The sequence below is a fragment of the Pleurodeles waltl genome, chromosome 4_2 (genome assembly GCF_031143425.1).
Source record: "Pleurodeles waltl isolate 20211129_DDA chromosome 4_2, aPleWal1.hap1.20221129, whole genome shotgun sequence".
Taxonomy (NCBI): Eukaryota; Metazoa; Chordata; class Amphibia; order Caudata; family Salamandridae; genus Pleurodeles; species Pleurodeles waltl.
Genome location: NC_090443.1, coordinates 6324835 through 6349202, shown reverse-complemented (window position 1 = coordinate 6349202; position 24368 = coordinate 6324835). Strand labels below are relative to the sequence as shown.

At 45.8% G+C, this 24368-nt stretch overlaps 1 protein-coding gene across 4 annotated transcripts in view; it reads left to right on the top strand.

Annotated features, from left to right (window-relative positions):
- The window catches only part of CAMSAP3 (calmodulin regulated spectrin associated protein family member 3), a 220901-nt gene that overhangs the window by 70495 nt on the left and 126038 nt on the right, over positions 1–24368 (top strand). For all 4 annotated transcript variants that reach the window (XM_069230366.1, XM_069230368.1, XM_069230365.1 and 1 more), the window contains one exon: positions 9385–9647. In XM_069230366.1, coding sequence (XP_069086467.1) covers positions 9385–9647 — 263 coding nt within the window. The remainder of the gene's footprint in view (positions 1–9384; positions 9648–24368) is intronic.

Here is a 24368-nt window from a genome sequence, read left to right as displayed (position 1 = left end):
TAGACTGCAAGGTGTCTCTTTGATGTGTGTGTTTTGTTGTTGTTTTTTTTTTGTCTCGCTGACATTACAGATGGATCACAATATACATTTCTTTCCCCGTTTTGATTTATTTTTGAAATATGAATTTGCTTGATGATTTCTAGTTAGGTGTTAGATTCAAGAATGGCCCTTTGTTTGATATCTGATTTTATTATTCGATTCCAAAATATCCATTTACAGACGTCTGGTATTTTTTAAATTTATTTTATATGCATTTATTTATTTTAAATTCAGAATGTTTTCTTGAAAGACACCATTTTGTGGGGACACAGGTAAACGGGAGCTACAGGGTCTCCATTATGTTGATCAAGCTCCTTTGCTACTGGTGTTCTGAGGTCCAACCTACTATGGCTGTGCAAAGTAGGCCAATTAAACCCTTTCTGAATTTGACTTGTGGAAATCCAAGGCTTCTGATGGAGATCTCACAACTCCACAACCAACCAACACAGGAAATTGTGTGCAACCCTGTGCCTCTCTTTTGGTGAGGAGAAAAAAGTAATTTAATTAAACTACAAAACTAAATTCTACACAATCCAATGATAAATAAGGGGTAAAAACCCTAGATACGTTCTTCAAATAATTATATTCCTTCTTGCCCTAATATTCTCTCCACTCCCAAGTAACTTCTAGGCACTATAGTCTCCAATACTGGTAGCAGTGGCACGAATTGAGCACAGGTGCATAATATCACAGTTATTCCTGTGGTGGTTAAGAGCATAACCGTCACTCAATCTTACCCTTTGTTTCTTTTAAATATCAAACCTTAGATCCTGGGCGTGCTTAGTCTTCAAGCGTTTAGAAGTTCAATTTGCAAGGTAGCCTTGTGATACATGTGCGCCAGCTCCCCCATATCAGGCAGTTGATAAGGTGTGGTTCGGGCTCATAGGGCTACTCCTAGGAGGGTGTGACTAGGGTGGGGGGGCTCATACAACTTGCAGAAGGGAGCACGGGTCCAGATGTTGTGGGAATGCCTCACCTGCAGAGGTGGTCTCTCCAACCAGACAGGTGCTCTTTAGTAGTGTGATTTCTCACTGTTCAGGCGTTCAGTATCGTGGTGCAGTAGCAGCTTACCAGCTCTATTAGGCGCCCACATATGGGATGCATTTGCGGCCTCTCAGGCAACAAGACATCCAATGGAGCGGTGTGTTGTGGTCTCCTGGGCGAGTCCGGAAGTACAGCGTTATGAATTTGCACCGCACAGTTCCAGTATGCAGTTTGGACAGCGGCTACAGCCTAGCCAGACTAGGTACAAATCCAAGGTTGTGGTTGACCAAAACAGCATAATTTTAACAAGGTGTCAGTTCGCCAGTCACTGAGTTTCATAGATAAAAAGGTTTGGTCAAACTATTATTGATTTATAACCTGTATACTATCACTTCTCTTTAGTTGCTAAACCAAGGATAGAGACAGTAGTCATCCCCTGGGCGGGCTTTCTTGTGCGCCCCTACAGGTAACAGGTCATGTCCTGGAACTTGTATTGTCCGCAATAGACCATGATCTGTAGGCAAACACTAGATTAGGGCGATGCCTGGGCCAAAATACAACAGGTTGATGGTTACGCACATAGCCCTGACACTCTGGGTAGGGGAGTGTACCTGCATACTATGCAGAGAACATTCTGTTCCAACAGTCTTTAGCAGCTGGTTGGATTTTAGATTTTCATGTGTTCTTGTTTGTTCACGTCCGGATATGTAGACCTCATCATATTTCATTGGATTTCCCATTTCACCATTTTCCGTAAGGAATCTTGTCTCTTTCTCATCTCGTGTTTACAATCTAATGTTTTTTTAATGTTCACACCGAAGAGGGTGCACCTTATTAAGATTATCCATTTGTTGAACCTTGGATCTGTCTTTCTTGGTCGCTCTCATCTTTGACTATATAAGCACTTCAGTTGAGTGATCCTTTGTGCTTTACCTTAAGGTCTTTTCTTTGCTCAATTTAATAATATTGAGTTACTCATCACTTATGTGTACTATTCTCAACATAGCAGTGTTTTGGCAGTAAATGGCGCCAAATGTATTGGCAGTTGATAGGTGGAAGTAGTATCAATAAACTCCTATTCTATCTTTATTGCCCTTTTGTGTCTCAGGCTATGCCGATCTATTTCTCTCCATCTTTGTAGTCTCTCAGCTGCGGCTCAACCCCATAACTAGTGAGGACCTTTTAACGTCTGGGCAGCGAAATCTATTGCTGTAGTAAACACACGGGTTGGCACAGCCAGGATTCTACAAGCTGGACTTGATTTGTCACGAACTCCACCTATCCTAGAACGATGGTATCACAAAATCATGAAAATGTCCTCTTCGAGGGGGGCCTTGTTGAATTATTCAATCAAGCACACACCTTTTGTATACTTCAAGAGTATAGAACTGGCTCATAATGGGGCGCTACTGTTGCAGACACTGAGCACATCTTTTTTAATATGTTCCCATTAAACACTTAATGCAAAAAAATATTTTTCGGGGCATAGATGTGACATGATAGCAACTTACCCTTGAATTTCCAGTAATAAGCTGCGAAAAGCTTAGCAACTCAGTGGTTAGTAGAATTTCACAGCCAATGTGCTCTTAGGACTGTTTACTGTGGGAACAAGTAGTGGGCATTAGAAGAGCTCTTTATGCACAGCTGCTTTTAGGACCACCTTAGTTAAGGATTTTATTGCAGTGCTGTCAGTATTATTAACCAGTTAACCCTGAATAAGTGTGACTGGTTTGCCAGTGGTAGAACCGGAAATCTAGATTCCAAACTTGACTGCCCCATCCCAGACAGTGTGAGCTCTTAGACAAAGGCCTTAATCTACCTTCATTCCTATAACCGACACAATTAAATGCATTAACATACGATCCCGAGTAGAAGTGCAGTACAAAAAGTGAACAAATCAGTCTGGCGCCGGGATGGGCAAAGTCTCTTTTTTTTTTTTATAAGGTATGTGATAATCTGCTCTACTATGAAACATGGTGGCTAGTGTTTCTTCTGCAGGATCTCAGCTGGAATCCTGCCCGGATTCTGCCAATTATGTAGACTCTACATACTCCGGCTTTACTTGGGGCATTTTTTGTGATCTTTGACCTGATCTGCCCAAGCGGCTTATCCCACAGATGGGAGGTTCTTGGCACCGACTGTACAGCATCACCCGTCCACTCTTGTGTCTGTGGAGAGCCTGCTGCATGTCAGACTGATGAACCTTACCTTAACCTGCCCCTGAGGGTGGCTGAGGATTGAGCACATAAAGTGGCGGAGAACAGTTTCCCAACCATTTGAAAACAAGCAACTCCTTATCAAGCAACCAGGCATGACCTGTCACTTTTCGCTGCTACCCTGTTGCCTCAGTTTCCGTTCTAGTAGTGTGCAACTGCGAGGTCTGTGTATCGATGGAGGAGTAAGGAATAGTATGGCGAGGGGGAAGTAGCACTGGGACTTGGGTGAGCGCGAGTACCTTCGTGCCTGTACTGTGGCATGAACTGGCCTGCAGAGGCAAGACCTGTAGGAGGAGGGGGCAGTCCACAGCGCTATGCACACTGCTTAAAACTCCTGGGTATGTCTCTTTCGATCCATCGTGATAAGAGTCGGAGGTGGGTGGGGCGGCACCTTTGTCCTCCCAAACTGTACATTTTGCACCCATCCTGGGATCAGAGCTACAACTGTTTCCCAGTTTACTGGGGATACTTCTCCATAACAGCTCAAACCTAGAGAGCGCGCTCTGCCTCTCAGCACTATGCCTGGATGTAGGTGTGCAGGGAGAGGTGCCCTCCACACTACAAGATTCGATGCCCCGGGTGCTCTCCGCGGACTGACTGATCTCGCGGAGAGATAAATGGGTATAGGTGTGGCGAGGGATGGAAGGGTGTGTATGTGTTTGTGTGTGAGGTGGGAAGGGCGGAGATACCAGGCCAAGTACCCGTGCTCGGTGCCTCGAGGGCTCCCTTCGAGTGGGAGAGGCAAAGTTCTCTGCTTCTCATAACAAGGAGCCCATTCGACAAGCCCGCACTGGCCCGGCTTTTGCAAATGCCCTGCGCCACTTGGGCACTGGCGCAGTCTGTTGCTGTGAGGGTGGGCCGGGCGGATAGAACTGTGAATTTTTGGGAAGGGAGGGCACCACACCTGTGTGTGCTGAGGTGGTGACCAGGAAAAGTGATGTGAGTGGAGAAGCAATTTAGGAATGTGGACGGAGTAGGAATAAAATATGGAGTGGAAGGGCCTGGCTAGCGCCTGGATACCCTCACGGTGACACATAGCGCAATACAAATCCACATCACATTCATTACCTGGGATGTGAAGGGATTACCCGTGGTGATGGTGGCGAGGGAGAGTTCCCTCCGTTGTGAAGAGGAAGAAGTGACAACCGAGAAGGAGGGGAGGGGAGTGGAGGGGAGGATGTTAACTGAGCTTGAGCACAAGACGGAGGAAAGCTGTGGGGTATGGATGGAAGACCATTTTTTAGGCATACTGGGTTAATTCCGGGTTAGAAGGGACAGAAGGCATCGGGGTGTAGTCCAAAGGGGACAAGAAGTAGCAGGATGTGATCGTCGGTGGTTGGCGGGATTAGTGAATGTTGTGCAGTGGTTGAGAAGGAGGAGGGTAATGTCTAGTGCCCAGGTAGGGAAAGCCGTAGCATAGCCAGGGAGGCACTGCGCTAATGCGAGCAAGGAAAATAGGTACCCGGAGGTGCAGGTGGATAGCAGAAATAACCTTAACTGGGGTGCAGCTTGGCCCTCACGTCCTTGTGTGCACTTCCACTGCACACTACGATAGCTGCACCTGTGTGCAAGTGTTGTTTGAGAGGCGATGGTGTAGGGGAAAGGTGTAGAAGCATTAGAGATGAGGCAGAATTTTTCTTTGTGTGGAGGTACTTAAAGATGTGGATGTACCAGGAAATAGGAGTGGCTAGGGGGGGTGAGATAAGGCGGTTGGCGAGGAAGAGCCATGCCAGAAATAGTTTTTTTCAAGGTAGTAGGTGGTGTGGGGTGGTAAGTGAGGAGATGTAGGTGAGTTACAGTGACATGTCTGGTCAAGCAGGTAAAGAGGGTAATAGTTGGAAATAGTAGTTTGGGGTAAGGTGGAATGTGGCATTGCCAGAGACACTTAATGTATGCTATTCTGCTTCCATACCATTTATTATATAAAGAAGGATTTGTCACATTTACCACAGTACACCATGTACTGCATGATGTGCAGATTTGAACAAAGTTTCTGGATCAAACCGTTTTAACACAAGTTGGAACGCAGCGGCAGGCCCTTTCAAAGGTTAACTTGGCACCTTTTAGGTGCTTATTGCTGCATTTGGGTGTTATATTGGTACTAATGAACTGAACGCTTTGTCCACATGTAAAAATGTTAAAATAATGATGTAATACATCACAAAATGTGCCACATAATGCTGCGTAATTTTCATATTCTTGCCATATAATTTGGTCCTCTCCTTCCGCTTAGTTCCAATGGCCCCAGGTATACTTTAAAAGGAGCACAGCAGAAAAAGGGGGTGTCCGGTGGTTGGGGAAGAGAAGGTCCTGCATATAAGTTAGCGTCGAGATGTTGCAGAAAGGGGTGTTGTGAAAGGCAGTGAAGGGAGATGTGTTCGGGGAGGGGAAGGTAGTGGAGGTCAGTGGAGACTCAGGAATCCTACGTTCTGGTGATATCGCAAGCTGAGCCCGAAGGCAGTGGATTGCAACTGTAACCAGAACACTGATATGGAAATATAGGACTATGTTACACGTGATACCTGTTACATATGTATTTTTTTAATTTTTGGGGTAGCCGGCTTGAAAAAGCTATTTTCTTCGGAGTGCAACCAAGAAAGCACATTTACTGTAATTAGACTATTAATACATCGAGAAAACGATGGACAGTGTTAAGGGCTTCTGAATGTGCTATACAGTGGCTGTAGTATCTACCACATAATTATGGATTTGCCACTTTTATGTGTCACAAAAAAGGCGATTCCAGAGGAATGCATAATTAGCATTTTTCATGTAACGTAGATGCCATTGCCATTAAAAAAAAAATGGCACTCCATGCCACATAATCCTAGTAGTTCGACCATGATAAACCTCTGCAGTGTGTTACAGTCATTATGATTAAATCCATATTTCACATGCAACTGTGAAATATTTTCCATATTTCACAGCTCTGTCAAATATGGATATTTATACCACTGCCTTTTGTGCAACAGAGGCACCGAGGCACATATTTATAATATGTAGTGCTTTAAATGGTCATGTGCTGCCAGTTACTGAGCGCCCAAACCACTTCAAATTAAAATGTAGAGTAGCAGCTCTTCTATGTATTGGTGCAGTATGTTTAATGGAGAGTAAAACCACTTCCCACCTCTATCCCTCCTGGCTCACCCATGACCTCAGTTTACAACTATGAACTCCCAAACAACCCTTCTAAATTCTCCCTCATATATCCCTCCTTTGACTCATACCAAACCTAATTTTACAACTGTGATCTCCCTAATCCCTTTCTACAGACTCTTCCATCCTCTACCTCTCCTGAACTCATCCCAAACTTCATCTCACTACTATGATCTCCCAAATAACACTTCTGGATTCTTCCCTCCTCCACCCTTCCATTATTCTTTTCGAACCAACTAACAGACTCACATGTCCTCCACTCAAATTAACTCGTACCTCTCTATACTAATGCTGTACTCCTATTTCCCTATACTAGTCCACCACTAATCCTTTTGGATTCCAGAGTTGGGTGCTGCTCGCCAAAAAGCACTTAGACGCTTCGTCAGGAGTAGTAAGCGCTATATAAATACAATTCCTAGTAGCTACATATAATGTTACATGCTACACCTCTAGTTACGGCAGAAACGGCTAAACACCCTGGCAAGACCTGGCACAGTTCTTTCTAGTCATATGACCACCGTGGCGCAGAACAAACTATTTCTATCCTGGCAAAAGTGGTGTCCAAGCTCAGCTGCATTAATGATACCCTCCTGGTCCTGCCTAATAATAATCTGCTCACAGCATTGCATCTTTAATGCTGTTCCTGTGGCAGGAGTCATTCCACCAATTTATTGTCTACTGATGTAGTGTTCTTCAGATTCGGGTTAAAAAGAAACTCACCAGTTTACAGTCTGGTTTGTGACAAATGGGCAGAAAAAAACGATAGTTGTCTGACGGTATAACAAGAACTGTCTGGGGACATCCCCTTCAATGGGACTAGGTAGCTGCGAGTATTAACTTCAATGTGTTTGGGTAACTGGCCTCATTCTTCTTGACTCATTGCCATAGCAAAACAAAATTAATGAACCGAGTGGATTTCTGTCTTGACTTGCAGGATGTTCTAATTATGAACGGTCTTTGCATGTGAACGTAATGATTTATTGAAAATGTCCAAACTAGAAAGATTGTGTGTGTGTGTGTGTATGTATATATATATATATATATATATATATGTATGTGTGTATATATATGTATGTGTGTATATATATGTATGTGTGTATATATATATATATGTATGTGTGTATATATATATATATGTATGTGTGTATATATATATATATGTATGTGTGTATATATATATATATGTATGTGTGTATATATATATATATGTATGTGTGTATGTATATATATATGTATGTGTGTATGTATATATATATATATATGTGTGTATGTATATATATATATATGTGTGTATGTATATATATATATATGTGTGTATGTATATATATGTTACTTTTTCATTGAGGACTATGATCAGTAAGATGCCTCCTTACCTCCGAAACAAACCATTTGTATTTATCTTATACACTTACTGTCTTTACCTTGGCGAAAATTGTCTGACGTGTTATGTTAAAAAAAAAAAAATCCACCTTACTGCATAATTGGGCTAGACATCTGTCCAATAGCTCGCGCCTCACATGTCCTTAGGCCTGGGTCATTCAGCCTTCTCTAGTCCGAGTCTGAAAGGCCAGCATAGTTGAAGCTCGAGTGATGCGACAAGTCTTCTTCTGAAAGGTCAGCAGGGCTGCAGGAGAGTCCCCCAGATGCCACGTTTGCCTAGCAAAGGTGATTAGGTATGTTACGGAGCATGTTCTCAGAGGTTAGTAAGCCTTAGGCAGGACCTGTTGCATAACCAGGTCTATGAATCGATCCACGTCTTTTCATAGGTGCGCCTGACATGGCATTTATGCTGCACAAAGCTTTTGTTCCCAGTGGTTAGGGCTAAAAATAGAGAAACTGATAGAATGAATGTCTTGATAAATTCAGTGGTACACACATTGAGGCCCAAATCCACATGAAGTCCATGGAGCAGGGCAAAGCTTGGTGGTATTATTATAGCCGCGTTCCAAAATGTGGGAGGGATGTCTGTGCCCTGACACCCAGGTAAGTCTCCAGGGAGTCTCTAGATTCAAACAAATAGCTGTGTGAAGGGTTCGGTCCTTCACTCTTGGGAAAGAAAGGGTAGCTTCAGGATGCAAATCCAATAAAGCCCACCCATGCCGGAGTATGTTTAGTCTTCTCCTCCAGCATCTAACCCACAAGCACACCTTTGCACACTGTGTGCCTTGGAGACCTTGAACTTTTCCACAGGAACAGCGTCATGAAAGGGTCAAACTTACTGGGCTACTGATCCCATATTGAGGTTACATGGGTTACTTCGGAAACAGGGGTCAGAATTTGATGTAACTTGGCGCGGAAACAATTCACATGGTTTTTGGTTGGTCTGACAAAGGTGGATGAAACAGGGACTTTGTTCGACCCCATTCACGAGTGGCCGAGCAGCTCAGGAGGGGTCATGGTGCCCCTGAGAGCTTTCTTGCAGGATAGAGGGAAGTTTGAGTAGGGAATATGTGCGAGCCTGTCCTGTCTAATCACCCGCGCATTGACCCAACTTTAAATTGTGGGCCGATACACATCTTGCCTTGTGTTCAATAAATGGTAAATGTGGGGACATGCATTTTACCTGGTATATTAAAATGTGAAGAATGAAAATCTAAATACATCTAAACCTAGCCCTTGTAATAACCTCTAACAACGGCAATCTCCTTACCCGGAATCCTAAAATGCTTAAATCACTTACAGCTACCAAGAACTTAAAATATACAGGTTTCAATCTTTTAATAGGTTGGCTTCTTTTTTTACTAAAAAAAAAAAAAAAATCCTTGTCGCCATGAAACAGTCCTAATATTTTCAATGTTATCATTTTTACCCAGTGCCATCTAAAAAGCAGTCCGCATTATAGCTAATTGTCGGAGCATGTTAACTCTAAATGTCCTCCTCTTCTCCACTGGACCAGCCCATATATTTACTTTCACATGATGCAGGTTGCTTTTGTGTTGATATTGGGGTGTGATTCAGTCTAATCCCATTTTATCATTTTTGTCCACAGACCACGTCCCGGAAGAGCTAAAGGAACCCTTTTACACGGACCAGTATGAACAGGAGCATATCAAACCCCCAGTCATCCGCCTACTGTTATCTTCTGACATATACTGCCGGGCGTGCCGCCATTCCCTCCCAGCACCGGATGATGGCGCTTCACCCAGGGATAATGCCGCTGTCCTTCAGCTTCTAGGGCGCCGGGGTCTGACTCCCATGGACCAGGACAAGCCGGTGAAAGATGCAGATCTAAGGCAGAGCCCCATCAGGATGGTAAGCCCTTGCTAATCACTCTATGCCTCTCGGTACCTAGCTGTCTTACAGATGATGCCTTGGTTTATGGTGGCACCAGTGCTTCTTTTTTATTTTTTTATTTTTGTTATGTGCTTAATTCAAAAGGCATTTCTCATTACATTTTTTTTTTCAACTCAATTTTTGCCTATTTTTTATTTTCCTATTTAATGTTTGACACTTGCAAACTCAATTCGTTTGTATTTATGGACGTGTAGGCTAGGCTTCTCAGGCTACTGATAGTCCCTTACTGGAATGTTGGCATTGCTTTTAAGAGGGGGTACTATCCTCATCTTCGTATTATTAATTTACCATAATAATGGGTTAAACGAGCCATAAGCCACACTGAATGATGTTACAGTATGTCTAGATACCTATTGCCATAATGGATGTTATGTAAAGATTCTCATGGTATAATGTATTTATAATTCTTATACTTTGCATTAGTGCGGGAACGTTGTGCAGGTATTGCCAATGTTTGGTTTATGCAGTGACTGCTGTCGCACTACCTCCGTAGATTAATAGTTGGACAGCAGATAGAACCCGCTATACCTCTGGCATGCCTACTCTTGGAACAAACTCCGTACATGATTGCCAGTTTTACCAGTACTTTCTCGTTTCAGTGTTTTCCCCCAGACACTCTGCATTCTTAATACTTCTTCAGTGTGATCTTCTCTCTCAACCTTTCTTCATTTCTCTGCAAGGCCCTTTCATGGGATCTCAAGATGTTGGGGGATTTTAAAGGTGCCCAGTCTGTTTTAGCTTACACTGTTGAGGTGATATGAAAGAATTCAGCAATACACAACAAAAAGTGATGCATGGAATGCATACAATAGTCTCAGCTACTAGCTTTTGCTCGTGCTGCATTGCAGTTTATGGCTGAATTTTGCAAGCCATCCACCCACCGCCTTTTCTTTCTGCAAAGCAGAGTGTAGGAAAGTAGCCTCTTTTTAGCGTGGTTACTCCCACTTTTTGCCTGTTGTCAGTGTGTTGTGAATATGTACACTGGGATCCTGCTAACCAGGACCCCAGTTACTATGCGCTCTCCATCTAAATTCGGTTGCTTGGACCACACCCCCCCCACATTTGGCATACTGGTGCCCCCATGCAGTGCTTAATTTGTGCTTGTTGTTTCCGGTGCTGAGCACCGGCACTTATTGTTGAGGGCTGGCGCTTATTCTTCACCCCTAAGCACTTGCTGCGGGTAAAAGACACACATGGGAAAGACGGAGGAAGAGAAAAATGAAAAAGCATCACAATGGGAGAGAGTAGAGAGCTGCAAAAGTGAGCTGAAGTGGCAAGGAGCTGCTTTAAATGGAATGAAGTGGCTTGAGATGGCTTCAGGATTACACTTCCTCAGGATTCCGTGTTCCCACATTTAATTGCAGCAGCCGCGTGTTTAAGAGGAGGGCTTTGAGCACCGGCACATTGTTATTTACAAATTAAGCACTGCCCCTATGCAATTCCTTAGTATACGGTACCCAGGGCAACGGGGTAACAGGGGTTTCCCATGGGCTGCAGTATATATCTGCAGGCCTGCCATTGCAGTTTGCATGAAAGGATGCATGCACCTTTTTCACTACAGGTCACTGTAAGTCACGCCTATGGTAGGCCCTCCTAGCCCAGAGGGCAGGGTGCATGAGCAGAGGTGCCCCCACGAACTCCAGGTCTATTTTTCTGGACTTCAGGAGTGCAGAGATGCCATTTTATGCGTGTACTGGCAGAGGTCACTACCTATGTCCATCTACGCAATGGTAACTCCAAGCCTAGGTATCTTTGGTATCAAACATGTCAGAATCATACCCCAATACTATTGCCAGTATTGGAAGTGTGATTCCATGCACTCTGGGTGCTCCGTATAGGACCCACAGCATTGTTCCTATCAGCCTTCTGGGGGTTTTCGGGCAGCCCAAGCTGCTGTCATTCCTCAAACAGGTTTCTTCCCTCCTGCTGCTTGAACAACTCAAGCCCAAGAAGACAAGACACAAAGGATTTCTTTTTTTGGGGGGGGGGGGTGTAACACCCTCTCACTTTGGAAATAGGTGTTACTTTGCTTGGGAGGGGGAGCCTCCCCAAGCCACTGATATGCTTTGAAGAGCACATTTGGTGCCCTCTGTGCATAAAGCAGTTTACACCTGTTCAGGGACCTCAGGGGTGGTGCCCAGAGCTCCTCCAGAGGGTCTCTGGGTTCTGCCATCTTGAATCCAAGGTGGGTTGGGGTCTCTGGGAGCATCTGAGTGGCCAGGTCAGGCAGTTGACATCAGAGCCCCTTCCTGATAGGTGGTCATCTGGCTAGGTGACCACCCCCCCCTTCCAGGGCTATTTAGGGTCTCCCTCATGGGTGGGTCCTCAGATTCGGCTTGCAAGATTCCAACAGGACTCCTCTGCAACCTCTTCTTCGACTTCTGGCAACTGGAACTGCAACATTTCCCCGGCTGTGCATCACCTGAGGGTAGCAAGTCTTCAGCCTACACGAGAAGGATGAAGTAATCTCCCTTGGAGTGAAGAAGTCCGTACCCTGCATCCGCAGGCACCAACTGCAACGATGACCGGCTGCATGGATCTCCTCTCATCCTGAGCTGCATGTATCCTGCATCACGGTTGGTGATTCAGAGTAGTCCTCTTGGTCCTCTCTGCCACCTGTTGAACTTTGATGGAGGTAAGCCCTTGCCTTCCCCCTAGGACAGTACCCCCATGCACTGGGTCTCTTGCAGCTACCAAGGCTTGTTGGCATCTCTTCTTGGTGTTGCATTATCTTCATTTTCTACCTTTTGGATGGTTTGGGGACAATCCAGTAACTTAATCCTTTCTTCCCGGTCTCGGGGGGGGGGAGGGGCACTGTGGTACTTGGCTTTGGGGTTTCCTAGTTCCCCCAGCTCCCCTCTACACATTCCACTTACCTAGGTGAGGGTCCTGTATCTGCATTCCATTTTTTAGTATATGGTGTGGGGTCCCCCTAGGGTCACTAATGCCTATTTGCTATTGCACTGTTTTCTATAGCTTTGTATCCCTATTACTGATTACTAGTGTACATATTTGGTGTGTTTACTTACCTCCTATTGGAGTCTTGCCTGTCTAGTGTTTTGGTACTGTTACTGTAATAAAGAGCCTTTATTTTCATAACTGAGTGTTTTCTTTCATGTTTGTAAGTGCTGTATGACTACAGTGGTATTGCATGAGCTTTGCATGTCTCCTAGATAATCCTTGGCTGCTCATCCACAGCTACCTCTAGAGAGCCTGGCTTCTAGACACTGCCTACACTTCACTGATAGGGGAACCCTGGACCTGGTATAAGGTGTAAGTACCGTAGGTACTCAGAACACACCAGGCCAGCTTCCTACACAGAGCACCTTTTGATTTGGATTTTTTTTTTTTTAGCAGATTCTGAACTCTACAAAATCTACCTGTGTATTGCACCTGCATAGAATCTAGTACTACATTTAACTAAGGCAGTGGAACTGCATTATGGTTTGGGTCGGCTAGACAGCAGATTAGTCCAACTTGTTACACATTGTATTGTGTTTCCACACACAGCACGGAGTAACGATGGGAAGGGAGGACAGCATGTCACTATATTTTCTGGTATTGTTAAAAACTAAGTTAGAATATTTATTAGTCCCCTTTCACTTGTATCTTGCCAGTGGATCTTAAAACAGGAGGAGGGGCACCCACGGTATGTTAAGACAGTGCTCGTAGACCCATTGGTCTACAGTGTTTAATTGCTACGTGCTACTAGTAATATTAAAATACGTTTGTGCTGCAAAATATTTTTAACAAAATACTCGGTTCTGATTGGTAATATGAGATTCGGGATAAGATGTTGCTGATTTGTTTTGTGCTTCAATTAAGTGTGACGTTATCCAAACATCGATAGGATAGTATTCAGGGCTGTGTCAGGCGAAGAATTGGAGAATGGTCTTTGCTAATCAATTGTACACGCGTGGGGAGTAAATTTTTCGCCTCCCTTCACTTGAGAAATTGAATATTGTTTGGCCTGCAGCTAAGCACAGCAAGCCTACTATGTGTTCATTAAAGCCTTTACACACACACAGCAATTCATCTGGACTCGGGTGGGGGGAGGTCATTGGTTCAGTGTAAAAACATATAAGGGGTCAGGATGCAGGTATCCTGACCCCATAGGAGACATGGAAGTGTCCCATAGGGACCCCTCCTGGGCAGAAAAATTCCATTTTTTCCTGGCCGATCCGCGGATTCGAGGATTTTGATTTGCTTGGTTTCAACAATTCCTGTTCCTAGTGATGGGAACATGCTAGGTAGGTGTGCTTTACAAATGACTTGCTCTCAGTTTCCCAGTTTTGGTATTTGGCTTCCATGTTTTCCCTTCCTTTGATATCTGAGAGGGATTTGTTTTTCAGAATATGGCTGTTTGATGTTGAGTTGGTCTTCGCTGGCTTGTATGACATTGGGTACGGGTATGGAGCAACACAGTACCAACAACGTCCATTCAGTCTAATAGAAAATAATTGGAGTTAAAGTCTGAACCCTGAATAAGGTTACACGCCTGAGCACAGTAACTCTAACACTACTCTAAACTACTTCCATATGAACTGGTCCTACAATGAACGCAGGCTAGACATCTGGAAGTGAAGTGACGGTAAAAGTCTGAACGTGGGCTGACAAACCATGCGGGCATACCTGGGGCTGATCAACAGAGTGGTTCCCCCAGTGTGCAATCCTTCATTTTGACTGTTTGCTGCACTGAGGCAGATGTAAACCAAAACACCAGACTCCTTTGAGTCATGATTTGATCTTCCAAGACCATCTGTTTATCTAGATTGCTCGTACCGAAACAAGATTATGTCCTTAAGTCTGTGAGCAAATTTTCGTTCAATCAGGTGTCCAAATACTAAGGCTGTTATGCGTGTGTAGATTACATTCCCACACTTTTTCACACTACTAAATTATTTCTTGAGACTCTTTGGTTTTCACTTCGTAAACCTTCATAATGTTACTCACTGAGGTTTTTTTCTGCCAGGGTCTGCTTGACAGTTTTCACCAAGAGACTAGGTTTTACCACTCTTCTGGTTATGGAAGAACTAATTTTAATTAGCGAGCAGACACCGGGGTCAAGGATCTCATTTTGCCGTGCCTCGAAGCAGGCTAACACATGCTCTCTTGTTTTTTTGTGATGACTTGCCCGGGTCATGGCAGAAATGTGCCTGAAGTGGTGCAAGCTTATCTCAAGAGATAAAACTGGAAGGGCGCACGCAGTACATAGAAGACATCTCTATATACTGTGGAGATTGTTAGAAAGGGAGCCTACCCTTCCAAAGCGGACATTTAGGTCATAGCCCACTGGGCTACGGATTAGAGGTTAGATCTCAAGTAAAAAGTGATGCATGGAATCTTCCATTTGCAATCTTCCTGCCTCACCTGGAGCCCATCGCTTTGGGTACCGAGAGGAGCCAGCTGCATGGTTGCCTGTCACGAGTTAACTCACTGATGACGTCATAAGATTGTAAAGATTGTGGAATGGCCTGCGAACCAGTATTGCGTGAGTCTGTCTGGCTGACAAACTGGATGAACCAGTCCTGCCTCCCACCAGATGTTTGCTAGTCATGTCAAAGGTCGTTCTGCTTACAGGAAACCCATAATGGCTCTCATGACGGCAAGCCGTTTCTGGTTTATATGCTCCTTGCTTGCAATGCCTCTCTAGTCAGTACTGTAACATCTGTATGCTCTTCAAGTGGGACCCTGCATGGGCACACTCGAGTTCACAGATGCTAACCAGTGGAAGCCCAGTTTTAAGAAATTTAGATCTGTCAGCATACCATGGCTTCTGCTGTAATGAGGGTTTCCTTCTCCTTTTGTCACCAGCAGTGGTCTGAGCATGGCTGTGCCCCTAGCATGAAGTAGGCCTGGCAGGCAGACACTGCTATGTTAGTGATGACACTCGACTAATGGGCGGAATCCATGATTGGGTTCTCACAGGCTATAACCTACCTCAGGAATGACCCAGTGGGCACCTTTGTATGAACGCTGGAGTAGATGCATTATGTTAGCGATGGGGTTTCTGGTTGGCTAGGGTATGCACTGCAGCCAGGCAGAACCCACCATTCTAGTCAGAGTGAGTAAGTTACACACCAGTGATAACCTGTGCTCACCCCCTTGTAGCTTGGCACAGAGCAGTCAGGCTTATCTCTAGAGGCAATGTGTATACCTTTCGTAATGTATGCACTATCCCAGCTCTAGTACTCCTTTGTAAGGTAGGCACAAAAGTCCCAGCAATTAACGCCACATACATTTGTTCACCTCCCCCGGTGACAGTGTCTATGCTAATAGATAATCTGGGCAGTAACCTCGAAAGTAAAAGCCCCCGCATGTGTATTACTGTGGATATTGCGCTTGGTGCTGCAAGCAAGATAAACCCCTCTCTGCCATGGAGTTATGGCAATTTTGGGACTTAGTTTTCTCCAGTACCCAATCCTCCACCCACTTACCCATCCATCCTACACAGGGATGGGGAAGGCACCGGCTTCCATATTGTGCAGGAAGACCTCATTCAGTCCCCTCCGCCATGAGCAAACTACCAGGCCCTCCCTCCCGGTATATGTCCCTGCGGTCAGGCGGGCGCGATATCCCAGGGAAGCATAGCGCCACCTGCTGAGGGCAACACAGGATGGCTCTGCACAGCCCCGGCTTGCCCTCTCACTCCTTGAGGGGCAGCTAGGCTACTGCAGGCACATTATGTTTCCCAGGGACTGAGGTCTACTGACGAGGCTCCTCAGGAATGCCCTGGAACTAGGCAAAGTGCTGCGCTCAGACTTACAAGCTGGCAACGCCAGGTCAGCAATGGTCTCCTTCTCCTAAATACAAACCTGGCTCTCTATGCCTCTTGTGGTGGGAGGCCTAGCTAGAGTGTCTTCGAGTGCGGTACAGCTCAAGGCATCTGTTAGGCTGGTGGAGTCCCTGTTGGGTGGAGTTTCTACTGGGCAGGTGTCAATTGGTCCCCAGAGAGGCCCGATATACCTAACCAGTCACTCCTTTGAGGAAGGGGAAAGGTGCTCACCATGCGCCTCATTGTGGAACAACCCATTCAGGTTCCAGCTGGCCAGATAAAGTGCTCAGGCTACAAATAAAATAACAACATAAGGCACATGTTGGCCTCAAAATGAAGTGGGAATATAATGTGCTCACTGCGTGCTGGGGAATAAGAGCACTCTGGCAGAAATGAGTGGTGGAGTACTCCTCAAGCACCAACATGGGCAAGGTAAATTGATCAGCCTCAGAACCTAATAACAATCCTCCTAGTGCAGGAGGTCTGAGGTAGCAGGGGTAGCCAGGGAGGCCCTGAAGAACACTTGCTGCTGGGGGCAAAACAGGCAGGCCAGCACATCAGGGCAATAATTGAAGTCCCTCATGGCATTCTCATAGGTTCTGGGGAGACACATAGTCGGGGAGCAGCCTGCAACAGGGTAACAAGTAGATAAAATATTCAATTAGTCCTTTATGCTACCCAGCAGCAGGTAGCGGGCAGCAACAGAAGAGCAGTCCTGATGAGTCCTTAAGCAGCTCAGCAGCCCTTCTGACAGAGGTTCAGTCCCAGTTCTAAAAGTGCTCTAAAAATCCTGGGTCGAGAGCCCCAGTACATAAACTCCAGGTGCCCTGCTTCTAGAAGGTGGGAGAAGGTTCCAGACAGTTTGACCAGTTCCAAGAATTTCCCTTCTCTCCTACTCTGGCTCCAGACATCAGTAGGGGTTAAATAGGCCCTTTGTGTGAGGCAGAACACAGCCTATTCATGTGCAAAGTGTTAACGACCCTCCCTCTCTCCCAGTCCAGGAAGACCATCAGTATGTAAATGAATGCTGATGTAACCCTGTGACACCTAACCCTCCCTGATGGATGGATGGCTGGCTGTCTGGCTGTCTGGCTGTCTGGAGAGTATGCGTGAAGGGGAGCCATCACTCTGCCCTAGACATGGATTTGAGGCAAGCTGCAAAGCACCAGAGTTATAAGCACAGAGAAATGCCACTTTCTAAAAGTGGCATTTCTAAAATAATAATGTAAAATCCACCTACACCAGTAAGCAGGATTTCTCACTACCATTTCAGACATGACATAAACATGCCCACGCTACTCCTCACAAATCTGAAATTACCACTTAGACAAATATAAGGGAATTCTCTAGGCAAACCTATGAGAGGAGCAGCACTCACAGAAGTGAAAAATGAAATAGGCTGTTTGTCAATACTAGGACTTGTAACACAAAAATTGATGTCCTACCTTCTACATACACTGCACCCTGCCCCTAGGCCTATCTAGGGCCTACCCTAGGGTGACGTGGGTGTTGTAAAAAGAGAGTTTAAGTCTTGGCAAGTAGTTTGACTTGCCTGGCAATGTAGCAGTGGTAGGCCTGAGATAAGCTTGAAAGGCTACTTCTGTGGGTGGCACAATCAACCCTTCAGGCCCACTATTAGCATTAATTTACATGCCCTGGGTATATGGTATACCACTATACAAGGTACTTACAGGTAAATTAGATAAACAAAATGGGTGCAAGCCAATTATACCAAGTTTTAAGTTTAGTGCTAATTCAGGGGAATTAGCAGTGGTAAAGTGCCCAGAGACCTAAAGCCAACAAAAAGAGGGTCAGAAAAATAGGAGGTGAAGGCAAAACGTTCGGGGATAAACCTGCAGAAAATGCCATTTCCAACACATTCCTTTGCTCAGGGAGGTAGTACCACCCTGGCATGAGCAGTGTTAGCAGGGGGTAGGGGGAGGGTATGGGCTGTCCCTCATGAATCCCTCTTTTAGCTGCCCCTAATGAACTCTGCACTTTCGTGGCAATTCATGGATTTTGAAAACACCAAGATGTGGCACCCCCTAACCTATGACCATTTTGGAGAAGATATTGCTTCACTTCTCTTGGATTCCTCTTTCAAATTGCAAGCACACATTCACCATGCTACAGTTTTTTTTTTTTTAACACTTCATTCTGGTATTGCGATCTTGTCTGGGAGATTAAACTATGAACCGGGTGCAATGCTTATGTGGAACTTAATTATCAGATAGCACTTCTTTTGCATAAATAAGCTATAATCTTTCAATTATTTGTTGTTTTCCCGCTTTAAAGATATATTTCTTGCTTGGGCTGTTGGGTTTCTTCACCTAGGTTCTGAGGGAGCCAGAGCTATAACAAGCATCCTTGGTTGCAGAACACCAGCCCAGCCCATTTTACAAGCTTGTTAAACCAGGACAATTCTAGACTCTATGCTGCAAGGTGAGACAGGGAGGCGCTGCTGAGCAGAACATCCAGTGGGAGGCTGAATGGCACTCCGTTGGGGTTACTGGGAGTCACTCGGGATTCTGATGTTTCCGCAGGTTGGCCAGAACGCCTTTCATTTTCTTAATTCATCTGCAGTAGCTGTGGTAAAACCTTAGGGAGAGGCTCTTTTATTTAGGGCCTCGCTGTACCCAAAGCTCAGCTCAGTAGCCCACTGCTAGTGCTTTTAAATGTCAGTGCACCGAATACCAAGGCTGTGTAATCCACCTCAGGCCCCTTTAATGCACTACCAGGCTCCCCCTCATCTTACTTTTGCAGGTTCCTACTTTCTTCTTTTGTGATTTGTCAGTCTTTCCCTTCCTTTTTTGTTCATTCACCTTTGTGTGTGTTCCCTGTTTTGTACTCAGGAAATACCTGATCCAGAAAAATGTGCTGATTCCCAGAAATTAGTGTGAGTGGCCCCAGCCGCAACCACCGGCTCAGTGATTATTTTGAGCTGGTGGTTCCCTGGGCTTGGCACAGGCACTTTGTCAACACCTGCTCTTATAACAGCCTGCCGTATGGTGGCGCTGTTTGTTGACTTTTGAAAGGACCACAGCAGTTGTCTAATGATTAAATATACATTGAAATCACTAATACTTGCCACTCAACGCCATAAGTATAGCTTGGTGGCATGTATTAGTAATTTTTAATGTTTATTTAAAGTCTGAATTGCAACACTTCTATGAGAATGATGGTTAGTTGTGATGGCACTGTCAATGGCTGAACTAGCGGGGGCAGTGGATGGTGCAAGCTGCAATGGCCTTCTGATGAGGGCCCTGGAACCTATGTTTTTAAAAATTAAGTACTGTACCGGCTCAAAGTAAGCACAGACATTAAGAGACCGCACAGCCCTGCTTGATGTGGAGTTTATTTTGCAGGCTCTGCTCGAAGCTGCAGGTTTTTCAAAGGCCGTCCTTGAAGCTGCTGACATTTTTGCTGGCCGTGTAGAAGTGCAATTACTTAGGTCATTGGGAAGCTTTGTTATTTCCTAAGCCATGGTTGTTTTGCAGCCCTTCTTCGAACCGGCAGTTAGTTGTTATGCCATTTTAGAAGCGAGTTAGTTGGGTGGCTCAGTTAGAAGCTGCAGTTTTTGTATCACTCCTTCCTAAGTTTCACAAACTGGCTATCTCCTGCTGCCCAGTAGCTATAGCTTCCGACTTTGGAACATGAGGAACCGCGGTCGAATGAACTCTTCGGCTCAACATCTTGTGAATCTGGGCAAATCCAAATACTCCCTTTGCCTAAAAATAATACAAAGAGGTTTAACGTTAGCAGAATCAATTGCAAAACAATTGAATGTTCTTGGACCACTGTTATGTTGTGGTACCACCCACTGATAGAGGGGTGGATTCCCACTGAGAATGTGCAAAAACCCTGGTGGGAAAAGGATTTTGGTATGCCCTAGATGTAAGGGGCCAAATTAATAAAGGTGGCTGGTGGCTTGGCGCCAAAGGTCAGTTTTCACCACCAAGCACAGTGTACTTGTGTGTTCATTCCAGTTAATGGCCTAGAGGGAGGGCTTTGGAGCAGCCCTGCTCCTCAACAAACTGGCGACGAGACAAGAACGACGGCCCATGCATATCTGTTTGACAGCTGCGGCATCCCGCTCTGACGTCATCGCTCCGGCTGACCCTACCTGCCTCAGGGGAACGGGAGCAGAATGTCGTGCAGGTTCGGAGGCCCGTCCTGCGCTCTGCCTTTAGTGTATTCTGGCATGCCTGCAGACCGTCGACCTGCCTGCCCACGACCCCGACTTGCCAGCAGTGAGAGGGATGAGAGCGCTGAGGTGTGAAGGGGCTGCCATCCCTTGTGCTTGTGGTCAGCTGCAGCTGCCTCACCTGAGGTTGCGGCCACACTCCCTGCTCCTCTGCAACTACAAAATGGCACAGACAAGCCCACAACTCTGGTGCCATCGCTGCCCACTACGGCTGGGTTTCCCTGGCCCAGTGCGATAGTGAGGCTCACCGGAAACAGAGCACCGCCCAGTGCACATCTCCAGGAGTGCACGTCCCCCAAAAAAATATATATATGTGTGTGTGTTCGATGGCAAGTGTAGCTGCTGTGCACTGTTCCTGCCATCTAGTGTTGGGCTCGGAGTGTTACAAGTTGTTTTTCTTCAAAGAAGTCTTTTCGAGTCACGGGACCGAGTGACTCCTCCCTTTCGGCTCCATTGCGTATGGGCATCGACTCCATCTTAGATTGTTTTCTTACAGTCATCGGGTTCGGACGTGTTCCTCTTCGCTCTGTAATTTGAATCGGGAAAGTTTAAGAAATCATCAAAAATCCATCGGTATTGTTGCGTTCAGGACCGGTTTTCTATAGATACATCGGCACCAACGAGACCACCGCTTCGGCAGCCCTTCGGGGCTTCCGCACTCAACCGAGGCATGGTCAGCCCGACCACACCCGTCGTCGAAGACTCATGGACCGGACCCCATTCCGTTTCTGTCCGATGTGCCACGCCAAGTATCCTTATACAGACCAGCATCTGGTCTGTAATCTGTGTTTGTCACCAGAACACAGAGAGGATACCTGTGAGGCCTGCAAGGCTTTTCGTTCGAAGAAGACCTTGAGAGATCGACGAGCAAGGCGCTTGCAGATGGCATCGAAGTCGACACAACACCTCGACGTCGAGGAGGAAGAGATGGCTATCTCGATCCAGGGTTCGGAATCTGACGACTCAGACGGAGACCGACCACCAACTGCAGGACAAAAAGTGAGTACGCCTGCCCCCACCCAGCCCCAAAGTCAGTCAAAAAACAGAAGGCCTCGGGGACGCCACTGCCGGAAGGCCATGGCTCGACCCAGAAGAAAAGTGGTGACCAAATAACATCTTCGGCACCGAAAAAGGCCAAGATTGTGCCGAAGTCTTCCGACTCGGGTCGAGAAACCGGCATCGAAATGAGTCGACATCGATTGGTCGAATCGAATAAGCTTTGAAAGAGCCTCTCAGAGCCGAGACCGACCGTAACCATGGGTGTTTCGGTACCGAAAAAAACTGCTTCGGAGCCGAAAAAGACTTCTTACACAGAAGAACATGGGCTCTCCCAACAGCCTAAAGAGAGGCACAGGTTTGAGCAGGAGCTGGATTTGGAGGAGCTTGACCAAACTCAATCAAGGTTACAAATCCAGAAGGACACTGGAAAAATTCAAACCATCCCTCCGCTCAAGTTTTAAAGAAAATTGGCTTTTCACGCAGAGACTGAAACTGAGCAGCCAGGAGCAAAGGTGGTTACAGAAAGGTCACCAATCTCACATTTCTCACCAGAGATGTTGCCACCTCACTCGCCACAACGGACAAGGTCACCAGTTGGCACTGCACAGTCACCCACACATACTGTGCAGACACAGGACGATGCAGACCCCTGGGACCTATACGACCCACCAGTTTCAGACAACAGTCCTGAGTGTTATCCTTCAAAGCCATCTCCTCCAGAGGATAGCACATCCTACACGCAAGGACTGGCTAGGGCGGTAACATTCCATAATGTCACTATGCACTCAGAGCCAGTAGAGGATGACTTTCTTTTCAATACACTGGCGTCCACGCATACGTCATATCAAAGCCTGCCAATGTTACCAGGCATGCTTAAGCATGCACAACAGGTCTTCCAAGAACCGGTCAAGGGAAGGGCCATTACACTAAGGGTGGAGAAAAAATATAAACCTCCCCCATCAGACCCTGTGTTTATTACACAGCAGCTCCCTCCGGACTCTGTTGTAGTGGGAGCCGCAAGAAAGCGGGCAAATTCACAATCGTCCGGGGATGCGCCACCCCCTGATAAAGCCGTAAATTTGACGCGGCAGGGAAAAGAGTAACGTCGCAAGCGGCCAACCAGTGGTGTATCGCCAATTCACAGGCCCTCCTCGCCCGTTACGACAGAGCACATTGGTACGAAATGCAGGATATTATTCAGCATTTACCAAAGGAACATCAAAAACTGACTCAACAGGTGGTGGAGGAGGGACCGGCCATCTCCAACAACCAAATCCGTTCTGCACTGGATTCTGCCGATACAGCAGCACGAACTGTCAACACAGCAGTTACCATCAGGAGGCATGCATGGCTACGCGGTTCTGGTTTCAAACCAGAAATACAGCAAGCGGTATTAAACATGCTGTTCACCCAGCAGCAACTATTTGGGCCGGAGGTGGACACTGCGATAGGAAAAAATTAAGAAGGGCACAGACACGGCCAAAGCCATGGGCGCGCTCTACTCTTCCCAGTATAGGGGAACACTTAGGAAGCCACAGTTTAGGGGAGGGTTTAGACAGCAACCCTCAGAGCCATCCACCTCCCAAACAAAACCCACCTACCAGTCTCAATACCAGAGAGGGGGGTTTTGTGGTTCATACAGGGGACAATACCCAAGAACAAGGGGAAAATTTCAGCCTGCCAAGCAGACCCCCCCAGTAACAAGCAGGGACTTCAATGTCACACTTCCCCAACACACATCACCAGTGGGGGGGAAGATTAACAAAATACCACAAACATTGGTCAGACATAACCACAGACACATGGGTTCTATCAATTATCCAACATGGATACTGCATAGAGTTCACACATTTTCCTCCAGATGTTCCCCCAAGGAAGCACAAACTGTCAGCACAACATCTAGACCTACTACAAATAGAGGTGCAAGCAATATTAACAAAACAAGCCATAGAACTAGTACCACACCATCAAAAAGGAACAGGTATTTACTCCATATATTTCCTTATTCACAAAAAAGACAAAACACTAAGACCAATTCTAGATCTCAGGACGTTAAACCTCTTCATCAAATCAGATCATTTCCACATGGTCACACTACAAGACGTAGTTCCCTTGCTAAAACAGGAAGAATACATGGCAACACTGGATTTAAAGGATGCGTATTTCCACATACCCATCCATCCATCTCACAGGAAATACCTCAGATTTGTCATACAGGGCAAACATTACCAATTCAAAGTGTTGCCCTTCGGGATAACAACAGCACCCAGAGTATTTACAAAATGCCTTGATGTAGTAGCAGGTCATATAAGGAGACATCACATGCACGTATTCTCATATCTAGACAATTGGTTAATAAAAGCCAACACTCAACACCGGTGTCAGTCACACGCAATATGTAATAGATACTCTACACAAAGTAGGGGTTTCTATAAATTACCAAAAATCTCACTTGCAACCATCCCAAATACAATAATACTTGGGAGCCACATGCAAAAAGCAATTGCCACTCCAAGCCCAATGAGTTCAATCGTTTCAAAATAGTGTCGAGCATACAACCAAACAAACAGTACACAGTCAGGTTTGTCATGAAACTACTAGGCATGATGTCCTCATGCATCACTATTGTCCCAAACGCACAGCTACACATGTGGCCCTTACAACAGTGCCTAAGCAAAACAATGAATGCAGGCACAGGGTC